The sequence below is a fragment of the Coregonus clupeaformis genome, chromosome 1 (genome assembly GCF_020615455.1).
Source record: "Coregonus clupeaformis isolate EN_2021a chromosome 1, ASM2061545v1, whole genome shotgun sequence".
In the NCBI taxonomy this organism is placed as follows: Eukaryota; Metazoa; Chordata; class Actinopteri; order Salmoniformes; family Salmonidae; genus Coregonus; species Coregonus clupeaformis.
In genome coordinates, this window is record NC_059192.1 from 92,780,923 (window position 1) to 92,805,133 (window position 24,211).

Sequence of the window (24,211 nt, forward strand, 5' to 3'; positions counted from 1 at the left end):
TCAAGTTTTACTTCTGAAATTCAGAGGAACCAAAAACGATAAACACTTGACAACACAATTGAATAACCCGTTCCTTAGCTTACATTTGTATAGAAAAATGAGCTGTAGCTATTTATTTTATACTATCTATTCTCTACAATTCATGAAGCAACCCCAGTAAAACCAGTAACATATTCAGAGTCTGCTTGGAGGAGGTGTGTCAGATATGTTTTTCACAGAGGGAGAGAGAGGAGCAGCGACTGAGAAACTCATCACCAGAAGGCAACAAGGATCGAATGCAGTAACTGCAAAGTATTCTAGACACCGGACACGTTTGATAGCAACATGCACCCTGAGCTTGGAAAACTCTAGACCACATTTCATTTGTCTTTATCAATTCGTATTTATCTTCATCAAAGGAAACGGTGTCCAAGATGAATCAAACAGCCTGCGTCTCTCATCAAATACCATGCCAATCATCTAAGGATATGGTAAGTGTGTTTATTTTATAATGCATGATGTGCACAACCTACTTATAAATTCAGATATATGTAATATTTATGCTATGTCTAAAGTCTACAGTAGCCTAATCACCACCTGTAGCTTACAATGTTGCCTGTATAAGAATGGGATTGTGATCAATGGTTTGAACAGGTGTGCGCAAACAATCGTATTCATATCCCCTTTTATCCATCACTGTCGATCACAATGGTGGGTGGCTCAGGCTAAAAGTTGTCTCTTCTGGACTTGAAAGATGAATGAGTTTCTGCACAGCTTTTGCCTTTATAGAAAATAGTTATTCAAACAATCTCAGCACGCAGAACCCAATCTTATGTGCGTAATTTATAAAACTGTCACGAGACACTATGCAAACAATTAAACCCTGTCATATGAAGTAATTATAGTGGCTGCATATTAAATGGATATTATCTTAATCAACATCCGAAATACCAAAAATAAAGTGACCACAACTGGTCTCTTAGCAACAACGGTGATTGCATGGTCTGCAAACATAGAAATACAATCCAATGGATTCTATTTCTGTGTCTGCAAATGTAGTCTATCAAGAGACCAGTGGCGGTTGGTGCCGTTTAAGATCAGGGAGGATTATGATTTTTTTAATGAGCATGGCCTTATTTCTATTGCAGCATATTGGATGACTGTCATTCATATTCCATTCACCCAGCTCAATGTAACATACGTGATAATCAAATTTTCCCTATACCCATCATGAGGTTGCTTCAACCTAGCCTATGAATGAAAGTTTACAACGTAGGTGCACAGGTCGAGATACATTTTAGTAATCAAGGTGACAGACATTGACACAATCTTGCCTGCATCTAGCTGATCTAGGGTGTAATCATAGAGTACCACAGTATGAGTCATAATACCCATAAAAACTAGTGGTTAAACAGGGAAATGGTTCCAATCATTTTTCCACCATTCATTTTTCGTATAGGGGATTTTAGAAACACTTAAAATAAGGGCTGTGTTTAGTGTACAGTGCCTTGCAAAAGTATTCCTATTTTCTTGCATTACAACCTGTAATTTAAATTGATTTTTATTTGGATTTCATGTAATGGACATACACAAAATAGTCAAAATAGTCCAAAAATTCCTAAAAATGAATAATGGAAAAGTGGTGCGTGCATATGTATTCACCCCATTTGCTATGAAGCCCCTAAATAACATCTGGTGCAACCAATTACCTTCAGAAGTCACATAATTTGTTAAATAAAGTCCACCTGTGTGCAATCTAAGTGTCACATGATCTGTCACATGATCTCAATATATATACACCTGTTCTGAAAGGCCCCAGAGTCTGCAACATCACTAAGCAAAGGGCACCACCAAGCAAGCGGCACCATGAAGACCAAGGAGCTCTCCAAACTGGTCAGGGACAAAGTTGTGGAGAAGTACAGATCAGGGTTGGGAAACTTTGAACATCCTACGGAGCACCATTAAATCCATTATAAAAAAATGGAAAGAATATGGCACCACAACAAACCTGCCAAGTGAGGGCTGCCCACTAAAACTCACGGACCAGGCAAGGAGGGCATTAATCAGAGACAACAAAGAGACCAAAGATAACCCTAAAGGAGCTGCAAAGCTCCACAGCGGAGATTGGAGTATCTGTCCATAGGACCACTTTAAGCCATACACTCCACAGAGCTGAGCTTTACGGAGGAGTGGCCAGAAAAAAGCCATTGCTTAAAGAAATAAATAAGCAAACACATTTGGTGTTCGCCAAAAGGCATGTGGGAGACTCCCCAAACATGTGGAAGAAGGTACTCTGGTCAGATGAGACTAAAATTGAGCTTTTTGGCGATCAAGGAAAACGCTATGTCTGGCGCAAACCCATCACCTCTCATCACCCCGAGAACACCATCCCCACAGTGAAGCATGGTGGTGGCAGCATCATGCTGTTGGGATGTTTTTTATCGGCAGGGACTGGGAAACTGGTCAGAATTGAAGGAATGATGGATGGCGCTAAATACAGGGAAATTCTTGAGGGAAACCTATTTCAGTCTTCCAGAGATTTGAGACTGGGACGGAGGTTCACGTTCCAGCAGGACAATGACCCTAAGCATACTGCTAAAGCAACACTCTAGTGGTTTAAGGGGAAACATTTAAATGTCTTGGAATGGCCTAGTCAAAGCCCAGACCTCAATCCAATTGAGAATCTGTGGTATGACTTAAAGATTGCTGTACACCAGCGGAACCCATCCAACTTGAAGGAGCTGGAGCAGTTTTGCCTTGAAGAATGGGAAAAATCCCAGTATCTAGATGTGCCAAGCTTATAGAGACATATCCCAAGAGACTTGCAGCTGTAATTGCTGCAAAAGGTGGCTCTACGAACCCCCCAAAAATCAATTTTCATTCTAGGTTGTAAGGCAACAAAATAGGATAAATGCCAAGGTGGGTGAATACTTTTGCAAGCCACTGTAGGCTTACCCTGGCGTGATGTTTTGATAACCGTGTAAATCTTTCTAAGACAAGGTGACTTTTATCAATATATTCGCCTGTATTTACCCCCCCAAAACAAAATGCTAATTAGCTGCTAATGTGGCCATCATAAAGAACTACAAATGCCATGATGATCTGGACAAGACTGACGAATCGAGGCAAAGGTAAGAATTAACTAAAGAACATATGGCTTATAGAAGCAAACCGGATGGACATCATAAAAATGAAGATGTTGAGGGTAGAGGAAGTTCAGGAGTAAAAACAAACAAAATATAATTATTGTAAAATTGACTGTGTCCATAAAATGTATACAGTATGTATAATTTGGAAGTAGAGGCCTAAGCGTTGTTGTTCACTAGTTTACTCCAATTAGGGTGGTGGTAATAAAGGGGGGAAAAAAGGAAAAAAAAGGAAAAAGGAATTAACTATCTAATGTTAGCTAAATTTAGTAATGAATAAATTGGCAAAATTACTGTAAATCGACTATTCTGTGAACTGTCTTGTGCAATTTTTTAATTTACACAATACCTCTTAGCAAAGTTGTCAGCTAGAGATAACATGAAGGAGCTTGCAGGGATTTGTACTCTTGCATGATGTCTACTGATGCTAATTAGCATTTTCGAATCTGAGATTAAATAGAGCCTAATATTCGGGATTCTTCAGATAGCATTGAGGAGTACACCACATCAGTCACTGGCTTCATCAATAAGTGCATCGATGATGTCGTCCCCACAGTGACCGTACGTACATACCCCAACCAGAAGCCATGGATTACAGGAAACATCTGCACTGAGCTAAAGGGTAGAGCTGCCACTTTCAAGGAGCGGGACTCAAACCCGGACACTTATAAGAAATCCCGCTATGCCCTCCGACGAACCATCAAACAGGCAAAGAGTCAATACAGGACTAAGATTGAATCGTACTACACTGGCTCTGACGCTCGTCGGATGTGGCAGGGCTTGAAAACTTTTACAGACTACAAAGGGAAGCACAGCCGCGAGCTGCCCAGAGACACAAGACTTCCAGATGAGCTAAACCACTTCTATGCTCGCTTCGAGGCAAGCAACACTGAAGCATGCATGAGAGCACCAGCTGTTCCGGATGACTATGTGATCACGCTCTCCGTAGCCGATGTGAGTAAGACTTTTAAGCAGGTCAACATTCACAAGGCCGCAGGGCCAGACGGATTACCAGGACGTGTACTCCGAGCATGTGCTGACCAACTGGCAAGTGTCTTCACTGACATTTTCAACATGTCCCTGACTGAGTCTGTAATACCAACATGTTTCAAGCAGACCACCATAGTCCCCGTGCCCAAGGACTCTAAGATAACCTGCCTAAATGACTACCGACCCGTAGCACTGATGTCTGTAGCCATGAAGTGCTTTGAAAGGCTGGTCATGGCTCACATCAACAGCATTATCCCAGAAACCCTAGACCCACTCAATTTGCATACCGCCCCAACAGATCCACAGATGATGCAATCTCTATTGCACTCCACACTGCCCTTTCCCACCTGGACAAGAGGAACACCTACGTGAGAATGCTATTAATTGACTACAGCTCAGCATTCAACACCATAGTGCCCTCAAAGCTCATCACTAAGCTAAGGGACTAAACACCTCCCTCTGCAACTGGATCCTGGACTTCCTGACGGGCCGCCCCCAGGTGGTAAGGGTAGGTAACAACACATCTGCCACACTGATCCTCAACACGGGGGCCCCTCAGGGGTGCGTGCTCAGTCCCCTCCTGTACTCCCTGTTCACCCATGACTGCATGGCCAGGCACGACTCCAACACCATCATTAAGTTTGCCGACGACATAACAGTGGTAGGCCTGATCACCGACAACGATGAGACAGCCTATAGGGAGGAGGTCAGAGACCTCTATACCAGGCGGTGTCAGAGGAAGGCCCTCAAAATTGTCAAAGACTCCAGCCACCCTAGTCATAGACTGTTCTCTCTGCTACTGCACGGCAAGCGGTACCGGAGTGCCAAGTCTAGGTCCAAAAGACTTCTCAACAGCTTCTACCCCCAAGCCATAAGTCTCCTGAACAGCTAATCATGGCTACCCAGACTATTTGCACTGCCCCCCCACCCCATCCTTTTACGCTGCTGCTACTCTGTTAATTATTTATGCATAGTCACTTTAACTCTACCCACATGTACATATTACTTCAACTACCTCAACTAGCCGGTGCCCCCGCACATTGACTCTGCACCGGTACCCCCCTGTATATATAGCCTCCCTACTGTTGTTTTATTTGACTTCTGCTCTTTTTTTTCTCAACACATTTTTTGTTGTTGTTTTATTTTTACTTTTTTGTTAAAAATAAATGCACTGTTGGTTAAGGGCTGTAAGTAAGCATTTCACTGTAATGTCTGCACCTGTTGTATTCAGCGCATGTGGCCAATAAAATTTGATTTGATTTGATTTAATATATTGATAAAATTCACCTATTAATCCAGCAGTTGCAAACAAGAGTTTCTATTAGGCAACTTCAGGTACGTTTATCCCCATTTCATTACGTTTGCTTCCGTTTAAGAAACGTTTTTCAACAGAATCGGCGGAATGAATACACCCCTGATGACACGCAAACACAGTTCACTTTCATAGCAGCGACATACAAATAGTATGATCCCTTTGATCGTTGGATGATTCCTTCTCGCATCTACGTTCCTTCTCGCATTTACGCGCCTTCCTACTCTCACCTTTTCACTTCGCTTGTGGATTTCAGTGCACAACACATCAGCTGTCTGTGACCAGGCGAAAAAACCTTTCGAAGTCAAACCTTCATATAATTACTGCTAACCGCTACACAAAGCCAACATCTTTGTCACCATATTAGCTAACATCAAGTCAACATAGCTACTAGAACTAATGCGTTAGTAAACCTGCTACAATTAGCAAGCAGTTTAGCAGTTACACCAACGGATCCCAGTGCAATACATTTATAAAACCAACAGCTTACCTTGACTTGGAAGAGTTCCAGTGTTGGATAGCCATAGTCAGCTATGTAACGCTTTGTTTGAGCTGAGCTGGGTGTTTGAGTAAGCTATACTAGCTAGCTGCATTAGCTAGCTAAGTAAGTGAAAGTGGAAAAAATATGAAATATAGCTCTCTCTCTCTCTCTCTTGCTTCTCCTTCATTTTTGAAGAAATTAATTTGTTCAAAACTGTTCAACTATTGTCTTTCTCTTTGAATCAACTACTCACCACATGTTATGCACTGTAGTGTTAGCTAGCTGTAGCTTATGCTTTCAGTACTAGATTCATTCTCTGATCCTTTGATTGGGTGGACAACATCAGTTCATGCTGCAAGAGCTCTGATAGGTTGGAGGATGTCCTCTGGAAGTTGTCATAATTACTGTGTAAGTTTATGGAAGGGGGTGAGAACCACGAGCCTCCTAGGTTTTGTATTGAAGTCAATGTACCCAGAGAAGGACGGAAACTATCTGTCCTCCAGCTACACAATGGTGCTACCCTACAGAGTGCTCTTGAGGCTACTGTAGACCTCCATTGCAAAACAGTGTGTTTTAATCAATTATCTGGTGACGTGAATATGTCTAGTATAGTTTTCACTATTTATATTTTGCTGAAATTCACTGAGGAAGATGGTCCTCCCCTTCATCTTAGGAGGAGCCTCCACTGCTAGAGACATAGAAGGCTGCATCATGTATTCAAGGAAAGTGTTATGTTTGGGCAAGTAATAACATGTCTTACTATGGAAATGAAATACACACATTTCATTGGCTTAACCAAAGAGATAAAAGAAAAATGCTTTGGTTTATCTTCACCTCTGAATGATATAAAACATATTTGGCACAGATATACTGTACATTTAAATCTGTGATATTTGAAGGGGAATGGGGACATAAGAGCTCTCTCTCCGAAGCTGACGTAAGTGAGGTTTTTAAACAGGTCAACACTTGTAAGGTCGCAGGACCAAATCAAATCAAATCAAATCAAATTTTATTGGTCACATGCGCCGAATACAACAGGTGCAGACATTACAGTGAAATGCTTACTTACAGCCCTTAACCAACAGTGCATTTATTTTTAACAAAAAAAGTAAGAATAAAACAACAACAAAAAAAGTGTTGAGAAAAAAAGAGCAGAAGTAAAATAAAGTGACAGTAGGGAGGCTATATATACAGTAAAATAAAGTGACAGTAGGGAGGCTATATATACAGGGGGGTACCGTTGCAGAGTCAATGTGCGGGGGCACCGGCTAGTTGAGGTAGTTGAGGTAATATGTACATGTGGGTAGAATTAAAGTGACTATGCATAAATACTTAACAGAGTAGCAGCAGCGTAAAAAGGATGGGGTGGGGGGGCAGTGCAAATAGTCCGGGTAGCCATGATTAGCTGTTCAGGAGTCTTATGGCTTGGGGGTAGAAGCTGTTGAGAAGTCTTTTGGACCTAGACTTGGCACTCCGGTACCGCTTGCCGTGCGGTAGCAGAGAGAACAGTCTATGACTAGGGTGGCTGGAGTCTTTGACAATTTTGAGGGCCTTCCTCTGACACCGCCTGGTATAGAGGTCCTGAATGGCAGGGAGCTTTGCCCCAGTGATGTACTGGGCCGTACGCACTACCCTCTGTAGTGCCTTGCGGTCAGAGGCCAAGCAGTTGCCATACCAGGCGGTGATGCAACCAGTCAGGATGCTCTCGATGGTGCAGCTGTATAATTTTTTGAGGATCTGAGGACCCATGCCAAATCTTTTTAGTCTCCTGAGGGGGAATAGGCTTTGTCGTGCCCTCTTCACGACTGTCTTGGTGTGTTTGGACCATGATAGTTCGTTGGTGATGTGGACACCAAGGAACTTGAAGCTCTCAACCTGTTCCACTACAGCCCCGTCGATGAGAATGGGGGCGTGCTCAGTCCTCTTTTTTTTCCCTGTAGTCCACAATCATCTCCTTTGTCTTGGTCACGTTGAGGGAGAGGTTGTTGTCCTGGCACCACACGGCCAGATCTCTGACCTCCTCCCTATAGGCTGTCTCATCGTTGTCGGTGATCAGGCCTACCACTGTTGTGTCGTCGGCAAACTTAATGATGGTGTTGGAGTCGTGCCTGGCCATGCAGTCATGGGTGAACAGAGAGTACAGGAGGGGACTGAGCACGCACCCCTGAGGGGCCCCCGTGTTGAGGATCAGTGTGGCAGATGTGTTGTTACCTACCCTTACCACCTGGGGGCGGCCCGTCAGGAAGTCCAGGATCCAGTTGCAGAGGGAGGTGTTTAGTCCCAGGATCCTTAGCTTAGTGATGAGCTTAGAGGGCACTATGGTGTTGAATGCTGAGCTGTAGTCAATGAATAGCATTCTCACGTAGGTGTTCCTCTTGTCCAGGTGGGAAAGGGCAGTGTGGAGTGCGATAGAGATTGCATCATCTGTGGATCTGTTGGGGCGGTATGCAAATTGGAGTGGGTCTAGGGTTTCTGGGATTATGCTCTTGATGTGAGCCATGACCAGTCTTTCAAAGCACTTCATGGCTACAGACGTCAGTGCTATGGGTCGGTAGTCATTTAGGCAGGTTATCTTAGAGTTCTTGGGCATGGGGACTATGGTGGTCTGCTTGAAACATGTTGGTATTACAGACTCAGTCAGGGACATGTTGAAAATGTCAGTGAAGACACTTGCCAGTTGGTCAGCACATGCTCGGAGTACACGTCCTGGTAATCCGTCTGGCCCTGCGGCCTTGTGAATGTTGACCTGCTTAAAAGTCTTACTCACATCGGCTACGGAGAGCGTGATCACATAGTCATCCGGAACAGCTGGTGCTCTCATGCATGCTTCAGTGTTGCTTGCCTCGAAGCGAGCATAGAAGTGGTTTAGCTCGTCTGGTAGGCTTGTGTCACTGGGCAGCTCACGGCTGTGCTTCCCTTTGTAGTCTGTAATAGTTTTCAAGCCCTGCCACATCCGACGAGCGTCAGAGCCAGTGTAGTATGATTAAATCTTAGACCTGTATTGACTCTTTGCCTGTTTGATGGTTCGTCGGAGGTCATAGCGGGATTTCTTATAAGCGTCCGGGTTAGAGTCCCGTTCCTTGAAAGCGGCAGCTCTACCCTTTAGCTCAGTGCGGATGTTTCCTGTAATCCATGGCTTCTGGTTGGGGTATGTACGTACGGTCACTGTGGGGACGACATCATCGATGCACTTATTGATGAAGCCAGTGACTGATGTGGTGTACTCCTCAATGCTGTCTGAAGAATCCCGGAACATGTTCCAGTCTGTGCTAGCAAAACAGTCCTGTAGCTTAGCATCTGCGTCATCTGACCACTTTTTTATTAACCGAATCACTGGTGCTTCCTGCTTCAGTTTTTGCTTATAATCAGGAATCAGGAGGATAGAGTTATGGTCAGATTTGCCAAATGGAGGGCGAGGGAGAGCTTTGTATGCGTCTCTGTGTGTGGAGTAAAGGTGGTCTAGAGTTTTTTTCCCTCTGGTTGCACATTTAACATGCTGGTAGAAATTAGGTAGAACGGATTTAAGTTTCCCTGCATTAAAGTCCCCGGCCACTAGGAGCGCTGCATCTGGATGAGCGTTTTCCTGTTGATTAATGGCCTTGTACAACTCATTCAGAGCAATCTTAATGCCAGCATTGGTTTGTGGTGGTAAATAGACAGCTATGAAAAATATAGATGAAAACTCTCTTGGTAAATAGTGTGGTCTACAGCTTATCATAAGATACTCTACCTCAGGCGAGCAAAACCTCGAGACTTCCTTAGTATTTGATTTTGTGCACCAGCTGTTGTTTACAAATATACACAGACCGCCGCCCCTTGTCTTACCAGAGTCAGACGTTCTGTCCTGCCAGACGGTATTCCTGGGCGTGTCCTCAGGCCATATGCAGACCAGCTGGCAGGCGTCTTCACGGACATTTCCAACCTCTCCTTGTCCCAGTCTGTAATCCCCACATGTTTCAAACTGACTACCATCATTCCTGTTCCCAAAAACTCTAAGGCATCCTGCCACAATGACTATAGCACCCTGTAGCACTCACATCCTGGACCCACACCAATTTGCATACTGCCACAGAGATCCACAGACTATGCAATATCAATTGCACTCCACTCTGCCCTCTCCCACCTGGAAAAGAGGGATACCTATGTGAGAATGCTGTTCATCGACTACACCATAGTGCCCTCCAAACAACAAATGTAAGAACAGTTAGAAGATTGTTCCAAAAATAATACATATCTACCACAATACTCTAGTATCTCTGCACATTTTAAATGTGGTACTGGCACTGACCCCACATATAGCTTCCTCTCTTATTTCTTATTTCTCGTGTGTTTTTATGATATGTACACTACCGGTCAAAAGTTTTAGAACACATACTCATTTCAAGGGGTTTTCTTTATTTTACTATTTTCTACATTGTAGAATAATACTGAAGACATCAAAACTATGAAATAACACATATGGAATCATGTAGTAACCAAAAAATGTTAAACAAATCAAAATACATTTTATATTTGAGAATTTTCAAATAGCGTGCAAAGCTGTCATCAAGGCAAAGGGTGGCTATTTGAAGAATCTAAAATCTAAAATATGATTTGATTTGTTTAACACTTTTTTGGTTACTATATGATTCCATATGTGTTACTTCATAGTTTTGATGTCTTCACTATTATTCTACAATGTAGAAAATAGTAAAAATAAAGAAAACCCCTTGAATGAGTAGGTGTTCTGAAACCTTTGACCGGTAGTGTATATAATATATAATATTTGTTATATTGAATACTGCACTGTGGGGTGGAACTTGCAAGCTAAGCATTTAACTGTACTTGTGCATGTAACAACTAAAACTTGAAGTAAAACTGTGATCCTCAAAAGAGCTGTGGTATTAGGATTTGTCCAAGGCTGTGCTTAACTCTAAGCTGTCTCTGAGGGTGACAGGCAGGTTTTAATCCCCTCATTTAAATGCATGATTTATGGTGTGAATTCGTGTTAAGAATTCTGCTCTAGAAATGCTAATGTTCACTACAGCAGGTTTTGGAGGGTAGTGTTATGTATGGTACGACGTGCTGTACGTCATACTGTACGTTGTTATGGTTTACGACAGTGTGCTGCGTTACGGATGAATGGGTTGTCAGAATGTGTGGCACGTCATTAAACGTCAGAGTGATGTACAATGTGAAACTGTGCAGATGTCCGTTCTTCTACAACTAGGCTAGATATAACATTGGCGACGAAGATGGCTGAATTCAGTTTACCACCGCCAGCACCATTCCTCGCCGTGCCTGGCGAACCTCCAGTCCCGTGGAATAACTGGCTTGATAGTTTTAACACTTATCTAGAAGCTATGGACTTTTCTACCATCTCCGACAAGCGGAGGACAGCACTGCTCCGTCACTGCCTTGGTACAGAGGGACAGAGGATTTTCAGAGCGCTTGGATCGGCTCCTACATTCACTGCTGCAGTCAGCCTCTTACGGAACCACTTCGCCGGGAAAGAGCGAGTGCTCCTCCGACGCTACCGGCTACGGAAGCGACACCAACGGCCGGGTGAGTCCATTCAAAGCTACGTGGCTAATCTGAGGGATTTGGCTAGCTCTTGTAACTACGGGACACTTCAGGACGAGATCATCAGGGATCAGTTGATAGAGGGGACGTTATGTGAAAAGACAAGGGAGAAACTGCTTTTGGAATCGGATAATTTACAACTAAATGGAGCTATTAAAATAGCACTCCAGGTTGAAGCGGCGTTGGAATGCTCTTCTATGCTAACAGACAGCTCTGCAGCATACACAGCTTCAGCCCGAGCAGGCGCACTACAACGATCACGCGCTGCGCACGCCCTCCCGCGTCGATAGCTGCATGGACACAGACACCGACATGCCCGTGCAGCAGGCACACAGACAAACAAACAGAAGTAGCTGTGGCAACTGTGGGGCTAGCTCTCACAATTCAAGGGCTTCATATGCAAGAAAATATGCAAGAACTGTTCAAAATACAATCACTTTGCGAAAGTGTGTCGTTCTGCCCCTGCTACTAGCTCCACCCAGAACAGGCCCTTAGTTTCATCTCACTCTCAACATGAACACACGGAAATCCGAACCGTCTCCACCAACCATGTGTCATTCAGGACATGCACTGTGCAGCTGGGTGAGGTGGGTTTGCCTTTGCTGCTGGATACTGGCGCTGCGGTGTCGTTGCTCAACCTTGCCACTTACTACAAGTTTTTCAGTCACCTACCACTCCAACAGCCCTCCACTGCCCTGTGTGGGTACGGTAGATCCAAGATAGACATTGTAGGCACCCTCCAGGTCCCAGTACACTACGGCACCAAACATCTGCCATCATTCACATTTCATGTTGCAAAGTGGGGTGCCAACCTCCTGGGCCTCGACCTCTTCACAGGCTTGGGATTCACACTGAGAGATGACAGTGGGTCAGCTATCTACCAGGTTACCTGCACATGGCAACAGAACTGGCCGACTCTGTTTGATGGACTGGGCTGCCTCACAGCCTTTACTCACAGGCCCCTAGTGAATCCGGAAGTGACCCCAGTCATGCAGCCCCTGCGGCGCATTCCCTTTGCACTGCGTGATGACGTCACAAAAGATCTCCAGTCACAGTTGGATGCAGGCATCATTGAGCCAGTCAACGCTGCCCCCTGGATTTCAAACTTGGTCATTGCAACCAAAAAGTCCGGTGGAATCCGGACCTGTGTGGATCTCCGTGCTGTGAACAAGGCCGTTGTCCCGGATAAGTACCCCTTGCCTACAGCTGAGGAGCTGACCGCACAATTCCATGGCTCCACGATCTTCACGAAGCTCGACCTTCGTCAGGGTTATCTTCAGGTACCCCTCCATGCAGCTAGCAGAGACCTCACGGCCTTTGTCACACATGCTGGCGTGTTCAGATATACACGCATGCCTTTTGGACTTAGCTCCGCCCCCAGCTGCTTCCAGAAGGTGATGAGCACCATCCTCGCTGGAATACCTGGGGTGGCGGTCTATCTGGATGACATCGTGGTCCACGGCCCTGACCTCCACATCCATGATTATCGACTCCACAGAGTATTCAGTGCTCTACTGCGGAACAACCTGACCCTTAACGGTGGAAAGTGCACCTTTGCAGCTCCAGCCGTCGAGTTTGTGGGCTTCCGCCTGTTGGCCAAAGGCATTGCCTCACTCATGTCGAACATTGAAGCCGTCCACCGGATCCCGGAACCGACCTCAGCCTCTCAGGTGGCCTCATTCTTGGGCATGACAGCTTACTACCTCCGGTTTCTGCCCCACTACTCTCAGACCACAGCGCCCCTTCGCCAGCTCCTCAAGAAGGATGAGCCATGGGCCTGGACGGCAGCCTGCTCAGACGCGGTCCGGTCACTGAAGAGCCAGCTCACCACAGCCCCAGTCTTGGCTCACTTTGACCCCGTCTGCCCCACCATTGTCACATGTGACGCCTCAGCTGGAGCACTAGGAGCTGTCCTCTCACAGCTGCAGAGTGGCATTGAGAGGCCCGTCGCCTTCGCCTCAAGGGCCCTGAGCCCCACAGAACAACGGTACTCTGTGGGCGAACGAGAAGCACTGGCCTGTGTCTGGGCGTGCGAAAGGTGGCACCTCTACCTATATGGCCGTCTGTTCACACTCCGAACCGACCACCAGTCCCTCACAACACTACTGTCAGCATCAGGAACTGGCCACAAGCCACTTCGGCTGCACAGATGGGCCGACCGCCTCAGACAGTATGACTATCAGCTGAAGTTCACTCCCGGGGAGGGATAACGTGGTGGCAGACCTCCTCTCACGCTCCTTTGACGCTCCTACTCCGACCGTCTTGCCAGACGACAACGAAACAGAGCTTGTACAAATGCTCTACGCTCCTCTTCAGTCAGTCGTCTCACTGGAGGAGCTGAAGCAAGCATCGGAACAGGATCCCACACTGTCTACCCTGCGCACCTACATACGCACTGGATGGCCAGCACGTGTGCCGGAAGAGCTGGCGACTTTCACCAGAGTGAAGCACGAACTTTCTTGCTGGGAAGAAGTCTGTGTCTCTCGAGGGTTTTGCACTGTGGTCCCGAGTGGCCTGCGTGCGCGTGTTCTATCCATGGCGCACGAGGGTCACTTGGGCATAGTGAAGGTCAAACAGCGATGTCGAGACCTTGTGTGGTGGCCAGGCATCGACCACGACATTGAAGCCCTGGTCAGGGATTGTGCTGCATGCCTCCTCAGTGGGAAAACAGGACAGTCCGCCCCACCCCCCTGCAGCCTCTCGCATGGCCGTCCCACCCCTGGGAGCACATCCAACTGGACATATGTGGCGAGATCCATGGACACGCAGTCCCTCACCATCAGCGCTTCCTGGTGGTGGTGTATGACCTCCACTCTAAGTGGCCAGAAGTGGTTCCTGTCGGAACTGTCACAGCACAGGCCATCGTGGACATCCTAGACAGCCTGTTCACAAGGTGGGGCCTACCCCTCACCCTTACCACGGACAATGGGCCCCAGCTAACCTCTGCCGAGTTCTCCTCATATCTCAGCAACAAGGGAATCAAACACATCCGCACGGCCTACTACAACCCACAAGCTAACGGAGGGGTGGAACGCTTCAACCAAACGCTGAAGAACGGCATCAGAGCGCACCTGGTCCAGGGGTGCACGTTCCAAACTGCTTTGAATCAAACGCTAATGCACTACAGAGCAAGCAAACACACAACAACACAGGTCTCCCCGGCATCCCTCATGCTAGGTCGTGAGATGGAACTGCCACTGGACAGACTCAGAACACAGAGAGTAGCAGAACCGGCGACTAGGCACACCCAAGAACAGCAGGCAGTGACCAGGCACCAAAGAGCAATGAAACAGCATTTTGACAAGGCACACAGGGTGAAGAAGTCGACCATCCAAGTGTCAGACTGGGTCCGAGCCCGACGGCCTCAGCGGTGCAACAAAATGGCCTCATTCTGGTCGGACCCCTTGCAGGTCAGTCGACAACTGGGGCCCGCCACATTCATGATGAGCAATGGATCACGCTGGCACGCCAACCGCCTCAGAAAAGTCCCTGCCCCTCAAGGAACACGAAGGCACACAAAACAGACATGCAGGCCAGAGACGCCACCGGATGGACCTCCTCCACCACTACCACCTGAGCCCCAGCCTCTGTGGGTTCCCCAAGGGCCAGAGCCACAAGCGGTGGCGGTTGAAGAAAGGCCTATGCGGGCACGAACTCGCCCTGCTTATCTGGGGGACTACTTAACCTCTTTTCATTCTTAGGCTCTGTTAGGTGTCTTAATCAACCTCCAGGTTAATGGACTGAACTGGCTAGTTTGGAGAGTCCATCCGTTTAAGGGTTAATGTTTATTTCTTACAGGTATCACTCTAGGTTCTTGCCCTATGGCCATTTTATATATGGTACCAGTCCCTGGTTTTGGAAAGGGGGGGGAAATGTTATGTATGGTACGACGTGCTGTACGTCATACTGTACGTTGTTATGGTTTACGACAGTGTGCTGCGTTACGGATGAATGGGTTGTCAGAATGTGTGGCACATGTCATTAAACGTCAGAGTGATGTACAATGTGAAACTGTGCAGATGTCCGTTCTTCTACAACTAGGCTAGATATAACAGGTAGATGTGACCATATAATTGTATTCTTGCAGCTTGATTACTGCAAGATTGACAGGAACTAATTTGTGTTTGTTTAAGTGTTGACACTTCAGTAACGAAGACATTTCTCAAAATGATGAGAAACTATGTCATTCGGCTATGACTTGTAACAGGATTTCAATTTCACAGATAAACACCCTGCTCACAAGTTTGTTTCATCTGCTCAGTATGTACACTGAGTGTACAACACATTCCTAATCATGAGTTGCACCCCCTTTTGCCCTCAGAACAGCCTCAATTCATCGGTGCATGGACTCTACAAAGTGTTGAAAGTGTTCCACAGGGATGCTTGCCCATGTTGACTCCAATGCTTCCCACAGTTGTTTCAAGTTGGCTGGATGTCTTTGGGTGGTGGACCATTCATGATACACACAGGAAACTGTTGAGAGTGAAAAACCCAGCAGCGTTGCAGTTCTTGACACACTCAAACCGGTGCGCCTGGTACCTACTACAATACCCCGCTCAAAGGCACACATACACAATCCATGTCTCAATTACCTCAAGGCTTCAGAATCCTTCTTTAACCTGTCTCCTCCCCTTCTTCTACACTGATTGAAGTGGATTTAACAGGTGACATCTATAAGGGATCATAGCTTTCACCTGGACTCACCTGGTCATCTGTACACTCAGTGTATGTGCATTGGGAATAAGCACAAAGCAGGATCAAAAGATTGTCAGAAGCTCAAGAAAAGCTCTGTATCTCTTGTCTTTACCAGAGAGGCTTGGCAGAAAGATGAATAATCGGAGTATCATAGCGTGCTTCACACCCCACCAGTTGATACACTGGACATCCACAGACCATGTCGCTTCGATCAGACAGAGTGAAAACGTAGAGAAAGAGAACTAAGGCGGATAATACTGCCCCCTAATGGTAATGCATTATATTGAAGTAATTCCTTGCTGTATGAATGTCATACATGCACGTCTCATGCTTGACCACTAGAGGGTACTGCTATCTTATTTATACTTCCATCAAAGTGATCTACATCTTTATGGCTGAAGTAAATGAATCAAACCCAACATTGAGGAGGATAATTATGTGATTTCACCATGTACAGGCCAGGGACAGGGGACTGATGGGATACAAGGTGAAGAGTACCCTCTAGTGTAAACAAAAAGTTGAAATGTCCTGTGGCTACCCAACATCCCTACTCATGAAATCACCATGGAGAACATCAAAGGCTGAAGTAATCCAGGTTCCCTTTCTAGCCAGTCCAACAAGAAATTGACAATTTCACAGCAATCTGTGAGAAAATGTAAAGCCCTCAGCTAGGTGCTCTTGTTGGATAAATTGACATCTTTGTGAGTTGTTATACAGTTATTCCACTGAGTTATGACAGTGGATTCTTTCTGTGTATGTAAATAAAAATCAAGACGCCATGTCGCCAGAGGCCAGGCCAGGGCTCCTCCCTGTGTCACGTGTAGGCTAGATTAGTGGCGCTGATGCAATGTTTGGAATCGCACTAAAACAAATTACACTGCATTACTGGCTGTGTTAACCTCTGGACAAATGACTCAACTGTGAGGGCGAAACGGCTCAGTGCTAGAAGTAAATCCACACCGGACAGGGGAGAGGAAATCAGCATATATCCTGTCTTGTCCTGTCCTGAGTCACGGCATCTAAGAAAAATCGCCCTGATAGGATGATTTGAATAGGGGAAATATTTCGACAACATGTCCAAAAATGGTTGAGGAGGACATTACATAGGTAAAGTGTGTTTTGGGGGATCTCAACACCCCACTTATTCCCTCTCCCATCCCCTCTTCCCCAGTTTGTCAGAAGGGAGTTTAGAGAGTGGTTGCTTCTGAGAAAACAGCCTCTGGATTTCTACCAGACAGGCTGAAGTCCCTGGAGGACTGCTGGATTAAGAGCAGGACAGAGGAGGAGGAGGAGGACAGAGGGAGGGGATGTGAAGAGATTCCAGTGCCTGGCTAGTATGGATCCCTGGGAGAGAGAGGGCCATGAGAAATATAGACACAGACCCTGTGGCTGGCATGGATCCCTGGGAGAGAGAGGGCCATGAGAAACATAGACACAGACCCTGAGGGATCTGAAGTGTGTCAGTGCTGTACTTGTTCTATCCCAGAGATAATTGTCTCCCTGCACTGACATACATAGACGCTTGTTGAACACCAATATGACTTTATATTCTATGTAGACATCTATGTCTCATGGGGGACCAGTATGGGAAAAAGTATGAAAATGTATGCACTCACTACTGTAAGTCGCTCTGGATAAAATGTAATGTTTGAAGGGATTATCACTATGCTGTTGATGTACCTTTTGCCAGTTGTGTACTTTAGCTACTTCAGTTGCCTGTTATAATGCATCATTATGTCAACTGGCTATGGGCGAAGATTAATCATAATGGCATGTTTATCTTCTTCCATTTTTCTCATTTGTTTCATTAGATTTCTCTAATCACAGCAGATAATCACCACATAATAGTTCACATTTTTAATGGTCTGCATACTGATTTAAATGTTAGCTGTGCTTTAATCGTGTTTTGTGGAGGTGGGCTATTTGTTCAAATGGTCAGGGCAGCGAGGGTCAAAAACAATTGACCTGTCCATTATTAGTGCCAACGGGAGTGGGTAGAGAATAGTTGAAACTTCCTCATATTTCTATCTGTCTGTCTGTGATTTTGAGTGTAACTATCTGTATAGTACTACAGCTTATCAATAACCGCATGCAGTAGATATAGTCAGTGTAGCCAGCGCTCCAACAATCTCCTTCTGAGTTTGTTCAATGACTATAGCGCTTATGTGAGGAAATGGGGCTATGTCCCAATTATCTCTCCTTCCTCCCGACGTGTGCACTTGTTCACTTCCCTTCAGTGATTTGAAAGAGAAATGGCTGGTATAAGAAATATGGTGGAAACTCCCACTAGCCCGTGCCTCCACCTCATCTAATGATTATATATTTTTGGAAAGTAGTGAACGAGTGCTAACTTCAAGAGAAAGGAGATATTAATGGGACGCACCCCAGGGTAACTGTAGCACTGTGTGTTCAGTTTGTTGTCGAGCGCCAACTCTCTACACTGGTGTATTTGGGGATGGTTTTAAAGGCCTAGGCTATCCCGTGGGCAGCAGATCCCTACTCAGCCGTACTCATTGTCTTCCAATACATGTCCACTGCCTGCTTTAGTATTCAGAGGAAAAGCTTGTCGGCTAGGTCCGTCTATTGCCATAATAACAGGCGACTTGATGAGGACTCTTGTTCCTCCTCTCTACTGTCTACCTCTCTGGACAGAAAGCAAAGTAACCTGTTTCAGAGTTCATGTTGTTCTGCAGTCTTGTTGTCTGAGTGTGTTGCTGTTTTCATTCCTCCTGTAGGCCTATGTTTAATGTAGATGATGCACTCTGACACCGTGCCTCAGAGTGGAGAAGTAGGCCCATGTGTAGGGCCTAGTCTGTTGAATGCATGATTGAGTTATGAGACTATAATATGCAGCTGTAATTGAGATTGAGAGATCGACAGCCTCCTTTGGGATAATATTGTCTGTGCATTGTCTTCCGGAACACAGTCTTACAGGCTCTCATTTGTGCCCTGGTAGTTAGGAACTCCTGGGCTGCTTCCCAAATGGCACCCTATTTACTTTTGACCAGAACCCTATGCAGCCCTAGTCAAAAGTAGTGCACAAAATGGGGAATAGGATGTTATTTGGAACACATCCCTGGTGGTCGGCCATTTGAGAGTATTTCAGATGAGAATATTTGATTACTGACATCAGCGGAGCTCTGAGCCGTGAGTACCACATGGAGAATGTGTCTTCTCTTTGTACAAGAGAGGAATGAAAATGAAGATTATAGGCTGTTTGACTCTCCACAATGATAATACTTCTGATAAATTGCCCAACCAAAGATCAGTGTGAAGATTCTTGGCAATGAAAAGGAGTAAAGACTAAGTGACGACACCTCTTTGGAAATAGAGTTTTCAAGCTCTCATTTGTGTCGTTTCCAATGACCTACAATGCTAATAGACAGAGTAGACTCCTGCTCTACCTCAGCCTCTCGCCCACTGGGAGAGCAGACCAGGCTAAAAATACCAGGATATTACACTTAGAAAACCACCTGGAGCTGTAGACGAACCCTATTCATCAACTATCTATAAATGGTGTAGCCTACACATGAAGGTCAATTCAAATTGAGCTATGATGATTACGGTGTTTCAAATTGCCACAGCAAGACATTCATACATGATATTTTAGCATTGTATTCTTCGGATGTTTGCCATGTAAATTGCCTCAATTAGTCAGGGCATGAGTAAGGAGAGAAGGGAGGAAGTCTTCTTATACATGTTCGTTTAGAATAGAACAACACAATGTGGACTCTCTCCAGTCCAGAGGATTTGACTGAATTTCAACACACTAGTGGAGGTCACCTCTCCTTGAGTGTGAGAGAAGAGCATTTACACACACATGCACGCACGCACGCACACACACACACACACACACACACACACACACACACACACACACACACACACACACACACACACACACACACACACACACACACACACACACACACACACACACACACACACACACACACACACACACACACACACACACACACACACACACACACACACACACACACACAGTCTCTGATTTCTCTGGTTAAATATTTAATGGGAGAGTGGTTGTGATTTCGCCCTCTGTTCTCCTGCTCATTCCAAAATATATTCTTAATGTGCACCAGTTTGGTTATAGACCTGGACATAGCACCGTTTCAGCAGCTGCATTTGTCTTAAATTATGTGTTAAATTGCTTTAGTCACTGCCATATTTATAGACCTATCCAAGGCCTTTGATACTGTCGACCATCCCCTACTCATTCAGAGGTTGTCTGAAATGGGTCTCGACCAGGCATCTTGCAAGTGGTTTGGGAACTATAAGTCAAGTTACCTCGATATTACTAAAGGTGTCCCGCAGGGGTCGATTTTGGGACATGTCCTCTTTATTTACTATTTATTTAAATAATATTGGTCTGTCTGCAAAACCTGTAACATTAATCTGTATGCAGATGAAACTGTTATGTACACTATTGCCCCTACTGCTGAAAAGGCTATGTTAGAGCTGGAATCAGATGTTGCTGCCTTGCAGAAAGACCTTGTTTATTTAAAATTGATACTTAATGCGGGAAAAATGAAATGTATGTTGATTTGTAATTCTCATAGAAATATTTCAGATGATTTACACATTTATGCATAGGATGGTTCTCTCATTGAGCAGGTTCCCACCTATAAATAACTGGGCTTTGAATTGACAAATAAATTGACATTTAAAAAGCGTACGGATGAGCTAATTAAGAAGCTGAGGCTAAAGTAGGCTTATTTTATAGAAATAGATCATGCCTCTCCCTAAACAGCAGGCAGCAGGTTGAACAGGAAACCTTCCTGCCAGCTCGATTATGGTGACACCATATACCAGAATGCAGCAGCAACTACTCTAAAACCCTTGGATACTGTGTACCACAGTGCGCTTCGCTTTATCACAGGTGACAGGTTTAACACTCATCACTGCATTCTTTATCAGAAGGTCGGCTGGACCTCTATAAATTCCCGTAGATAACTTTATTTCTCCCTTTTTGTTTACAAAGCTCTGCTGCACAAGCTTCCAACGTATCTCACTTCTCTGTTAAAGTATAAAAATACGAGGCACCAAACCCACTCACAGGGTTGGTTAACTCTTGAGGTCCCTGGTGTCTCTACCAACCTAGGTAAATCAACCTTTAGCTTTAATGCACCCCATGTTTGGAAGAATTTACAAACCTCAGTACGTCTTGAATCCCTGTTGCCAATAGGGCAGTTTAGAACACTGAAGAGGAATGGATTCACTGAGGGTTTGTGAGTGTTTTGTTTGATTTTAATAATTTATTTGTGTTGTTGGAATGTAGTGTTTCTGTAACTGCAGTGTCTTGTAGTTTCTTTTTTGCTGTTTTATTGAATTATCATGTTGATTTGTGAATTGTTTGTTTTCAAGGCACCATGGTCTCAAATGGGCTCCCTGAATAAATAACAGTTAAATAAAAAAATGAAAATGTCACTCATATCTCCCAACTCCAAAAGAGCAAAGAAAAGAAAAATATCCCCGGGCTGTTGATTACCTTTCCTCTGTCCTTTTATTTTTTAGAGAGGAGCTCGGGAGCTTGGCTTGAATAATATCTAAAGGTCAATCTCAGTCACACCCATTGGCTGCTGTTCTATCACTGATGTAACATGACTGTTATTATTATATTTTGATTGGTCGTATTGGTAAGTTAGAGGACTTTAATGTGGATTTGGTGGGTTGGATTACTTTCAATATAGTGGTGTGTTGAGATGTCTTGTCATAGTAGTATTGTCTCTGTCCCTGTCCCTCTCTCAATCTCTTCTATTTCTCTCTCTCTCTCTCTCTCTCTCTCTCTCTCTCTCTCTCTCTCTCTCTCTCTCTCTCTCTCTCTCAATCTCTTCTATTTCTCTCTCTCTCTCTCTCTCTCTCTCTCTCTCTCTCAATCTCTTCTATTTCTCTCTCTCTCTCTCTCTCTGTCTCTCTCGCTGTCTCTCTCTCTCTCTCTCTCTCTCTCTCTCTCTCTCTCTCTCTCTCTCTCTCTCTCTCTCTCATCTCTTCTATTTCTCTCTCTCTCTCTGTCTCTCTCTCTCTCTCTCTCTCTCTCTCTCTCTCTCTCTCAATCTCTTCTATTTCTCAATCTCTCTCTCTCTCTGTCTCTCTCTCTGTCTCTCTCTCTCTCTCTCTCTCTCTCTCTCTCTCTCTCTCTCTCTCTCTCTCTCTCTCTCTCTCTCTCTCTCTCTCTCTCTCTCTCTCTCTCTCTCTCTCTCGCTCAATATCTTCAATTTCAATTTCAATTTAAGGGCATTATTGGCATGGGAAATGTATGTTAACATTGCCAAAGCAAGTGAAGTAGATAGTAAAGAAAAGTGATATAAACAATAAATATTAACAGTAAACATTACACTCAGAAGTTCCAAAAGAATAAAGACATTTCAAATGTCATATTATGTATATATACAGTGTTGTACCAAATGTGCAAATAGTTAAAGTACAAATGGGAAAATAAATAATCATAAATATGGGTTGTATTTACAATGGTGTTTGTTCTTCACTGGTTGCCCTTTTCTTGTGGCAACATGTCACAAATATTGCTGCTGTGATGGCACACTGTTGTTTTTCACCCAGTAGATAAGGGAGTTGATCAAAATTGGGTTTGTTTTCGAATTCTTTGTGGATCTCTGTAATCTGAGGGAAATATGTGTCTCTAATATGGTCATACATTTGGCAGGATGTTAGGAAGTGCAGCTCAGTTTCCACCTAATTTTGTGGACAGTGTGCACATAGCCTGTCTTCTCTTGAGAGCCAGGTCTGCCTACGGCTGCCTTTCTCAATAGCAAGGCTATGCTCACTGAGTCTGTACATAGTCAAAGCTTTCCTTAAGTTTGGGTCAGTCACAGTGGTCAGGTATTCTGCCACTGTGTACTCTCTGTTTAGGGCCAAATAGCATTCTAGTTTGCTCTGTTTTTTTATTAATTATTTCCAATGTGTCAAGTAATTCTCTTTTTGTTTTCTCATGATTTGGTTGGGTCTAATTGTGTTGTTGTTGTTGTGCTGGGGCTCTGTGGGGTCTGTTTGTGTTTGTGAACAGAGCCCCAGGACCAGCTTACTTAGGGGACTCTTCTCCAAGTTCATCTCTCTGTAGGTGATGGCTTTGTTATGGAAGGTTTGGGAATCGCTTCCTTTTAAGTGGTTATAGATTTTAACGGCTCTTTTCTGGATTTTGATCATTAGCGGGTATCGGCCTAATTCTGCTCTGCATTCATAATTTGGTGTTTTTCGCTGTACACAGAGGATATTTTTGCAGAATTCTGCATGCAGAGTCTCAATTTGGTGTTTGTCCCATTTTGTGAATTCTTGGTTGGTGAGCGGACCCCAGACCTCACAACCATAAAGGGCAATGGGTTCTATGACTGATTCAAGTATTTTTAGCCAGATCCTAATTGGTATGTCAAATGTTATGTTCCTTTTGATGGCATAGAAGTCCCTTCTTGCCTTGTCTCTCAGATCATTCACAGCTTTGTGGAAGTTACCTGTTGCGCTGATGTTTAGGCCGAGGTATGAATAGTTTTTTGTGTGCTCTAGGGCAACGGTGTCTAGATGGAATTTGTATTTGTGGTCCTGGCAACGACCTTTTTTGGAACACCATTATTTTTGTCTTACTGAGATTTACTGTCGGGGCCCAGGTCTGACAGAATCTGTGCAGAAGATCTAGATGCTGCTGTAGGCCCTCCTTGGTTGGTGACAGACGCACCAGATCATCAGCAAACAGTAGACATTTGACTTCAGATTCTAGTAGGGTGAGACTGGGTACTGCAGACTGTTCTAGTGCCCTCGCCAATTCGTTGATGCATATGTTGAAGAGGGTTGGGCTTAAACTGCATCCCTGTCTCACCCCACGGCCCTGTGGAAAGAAATGTGTGTGTTTTTTGCCAATTTTAACCGGACACTTGTTGTTTGTGTACATGGATTTTATAATGTTGTATGTTTTTCCCGAAACCCCACTTTCCATCAATTTCTATAGCAGACCCTCATGCCAAATTGAGTCAAAAGCTTTTTTGAAATCAACAAAGCATGAGAAGACTTTGCCTT

The 24,211-nt window shown here is 44.8% G+C and overlaps 1 protein-coding gene across 1 annotated transcript in view; it reads left to right on the top strand.

Annotated features, from left to right (window-relative positions):
- Nucleotides 1-298: 298 nt before the first annotated feature.
- LOC121537645 (inactive dipeptidyl peptidase 10-like) overlaps nucleotides 299-24,211 on the top strand; it is a 67,231-nt gene continuing 43,318 nt past the window's right edge. Inside the window, exon 1 of the mRNA XM_045223462.1 lies at nucleotides 299-470. Within this exon, the coding sequence (XP_045079397.1) occupies nucleotides 414-470 (57 nt within the window). The 5' untranslated portion in view covers nucleotides 299-413. The remainder of the gene's footprint in view (nucleotides 471-24,211) is intronic.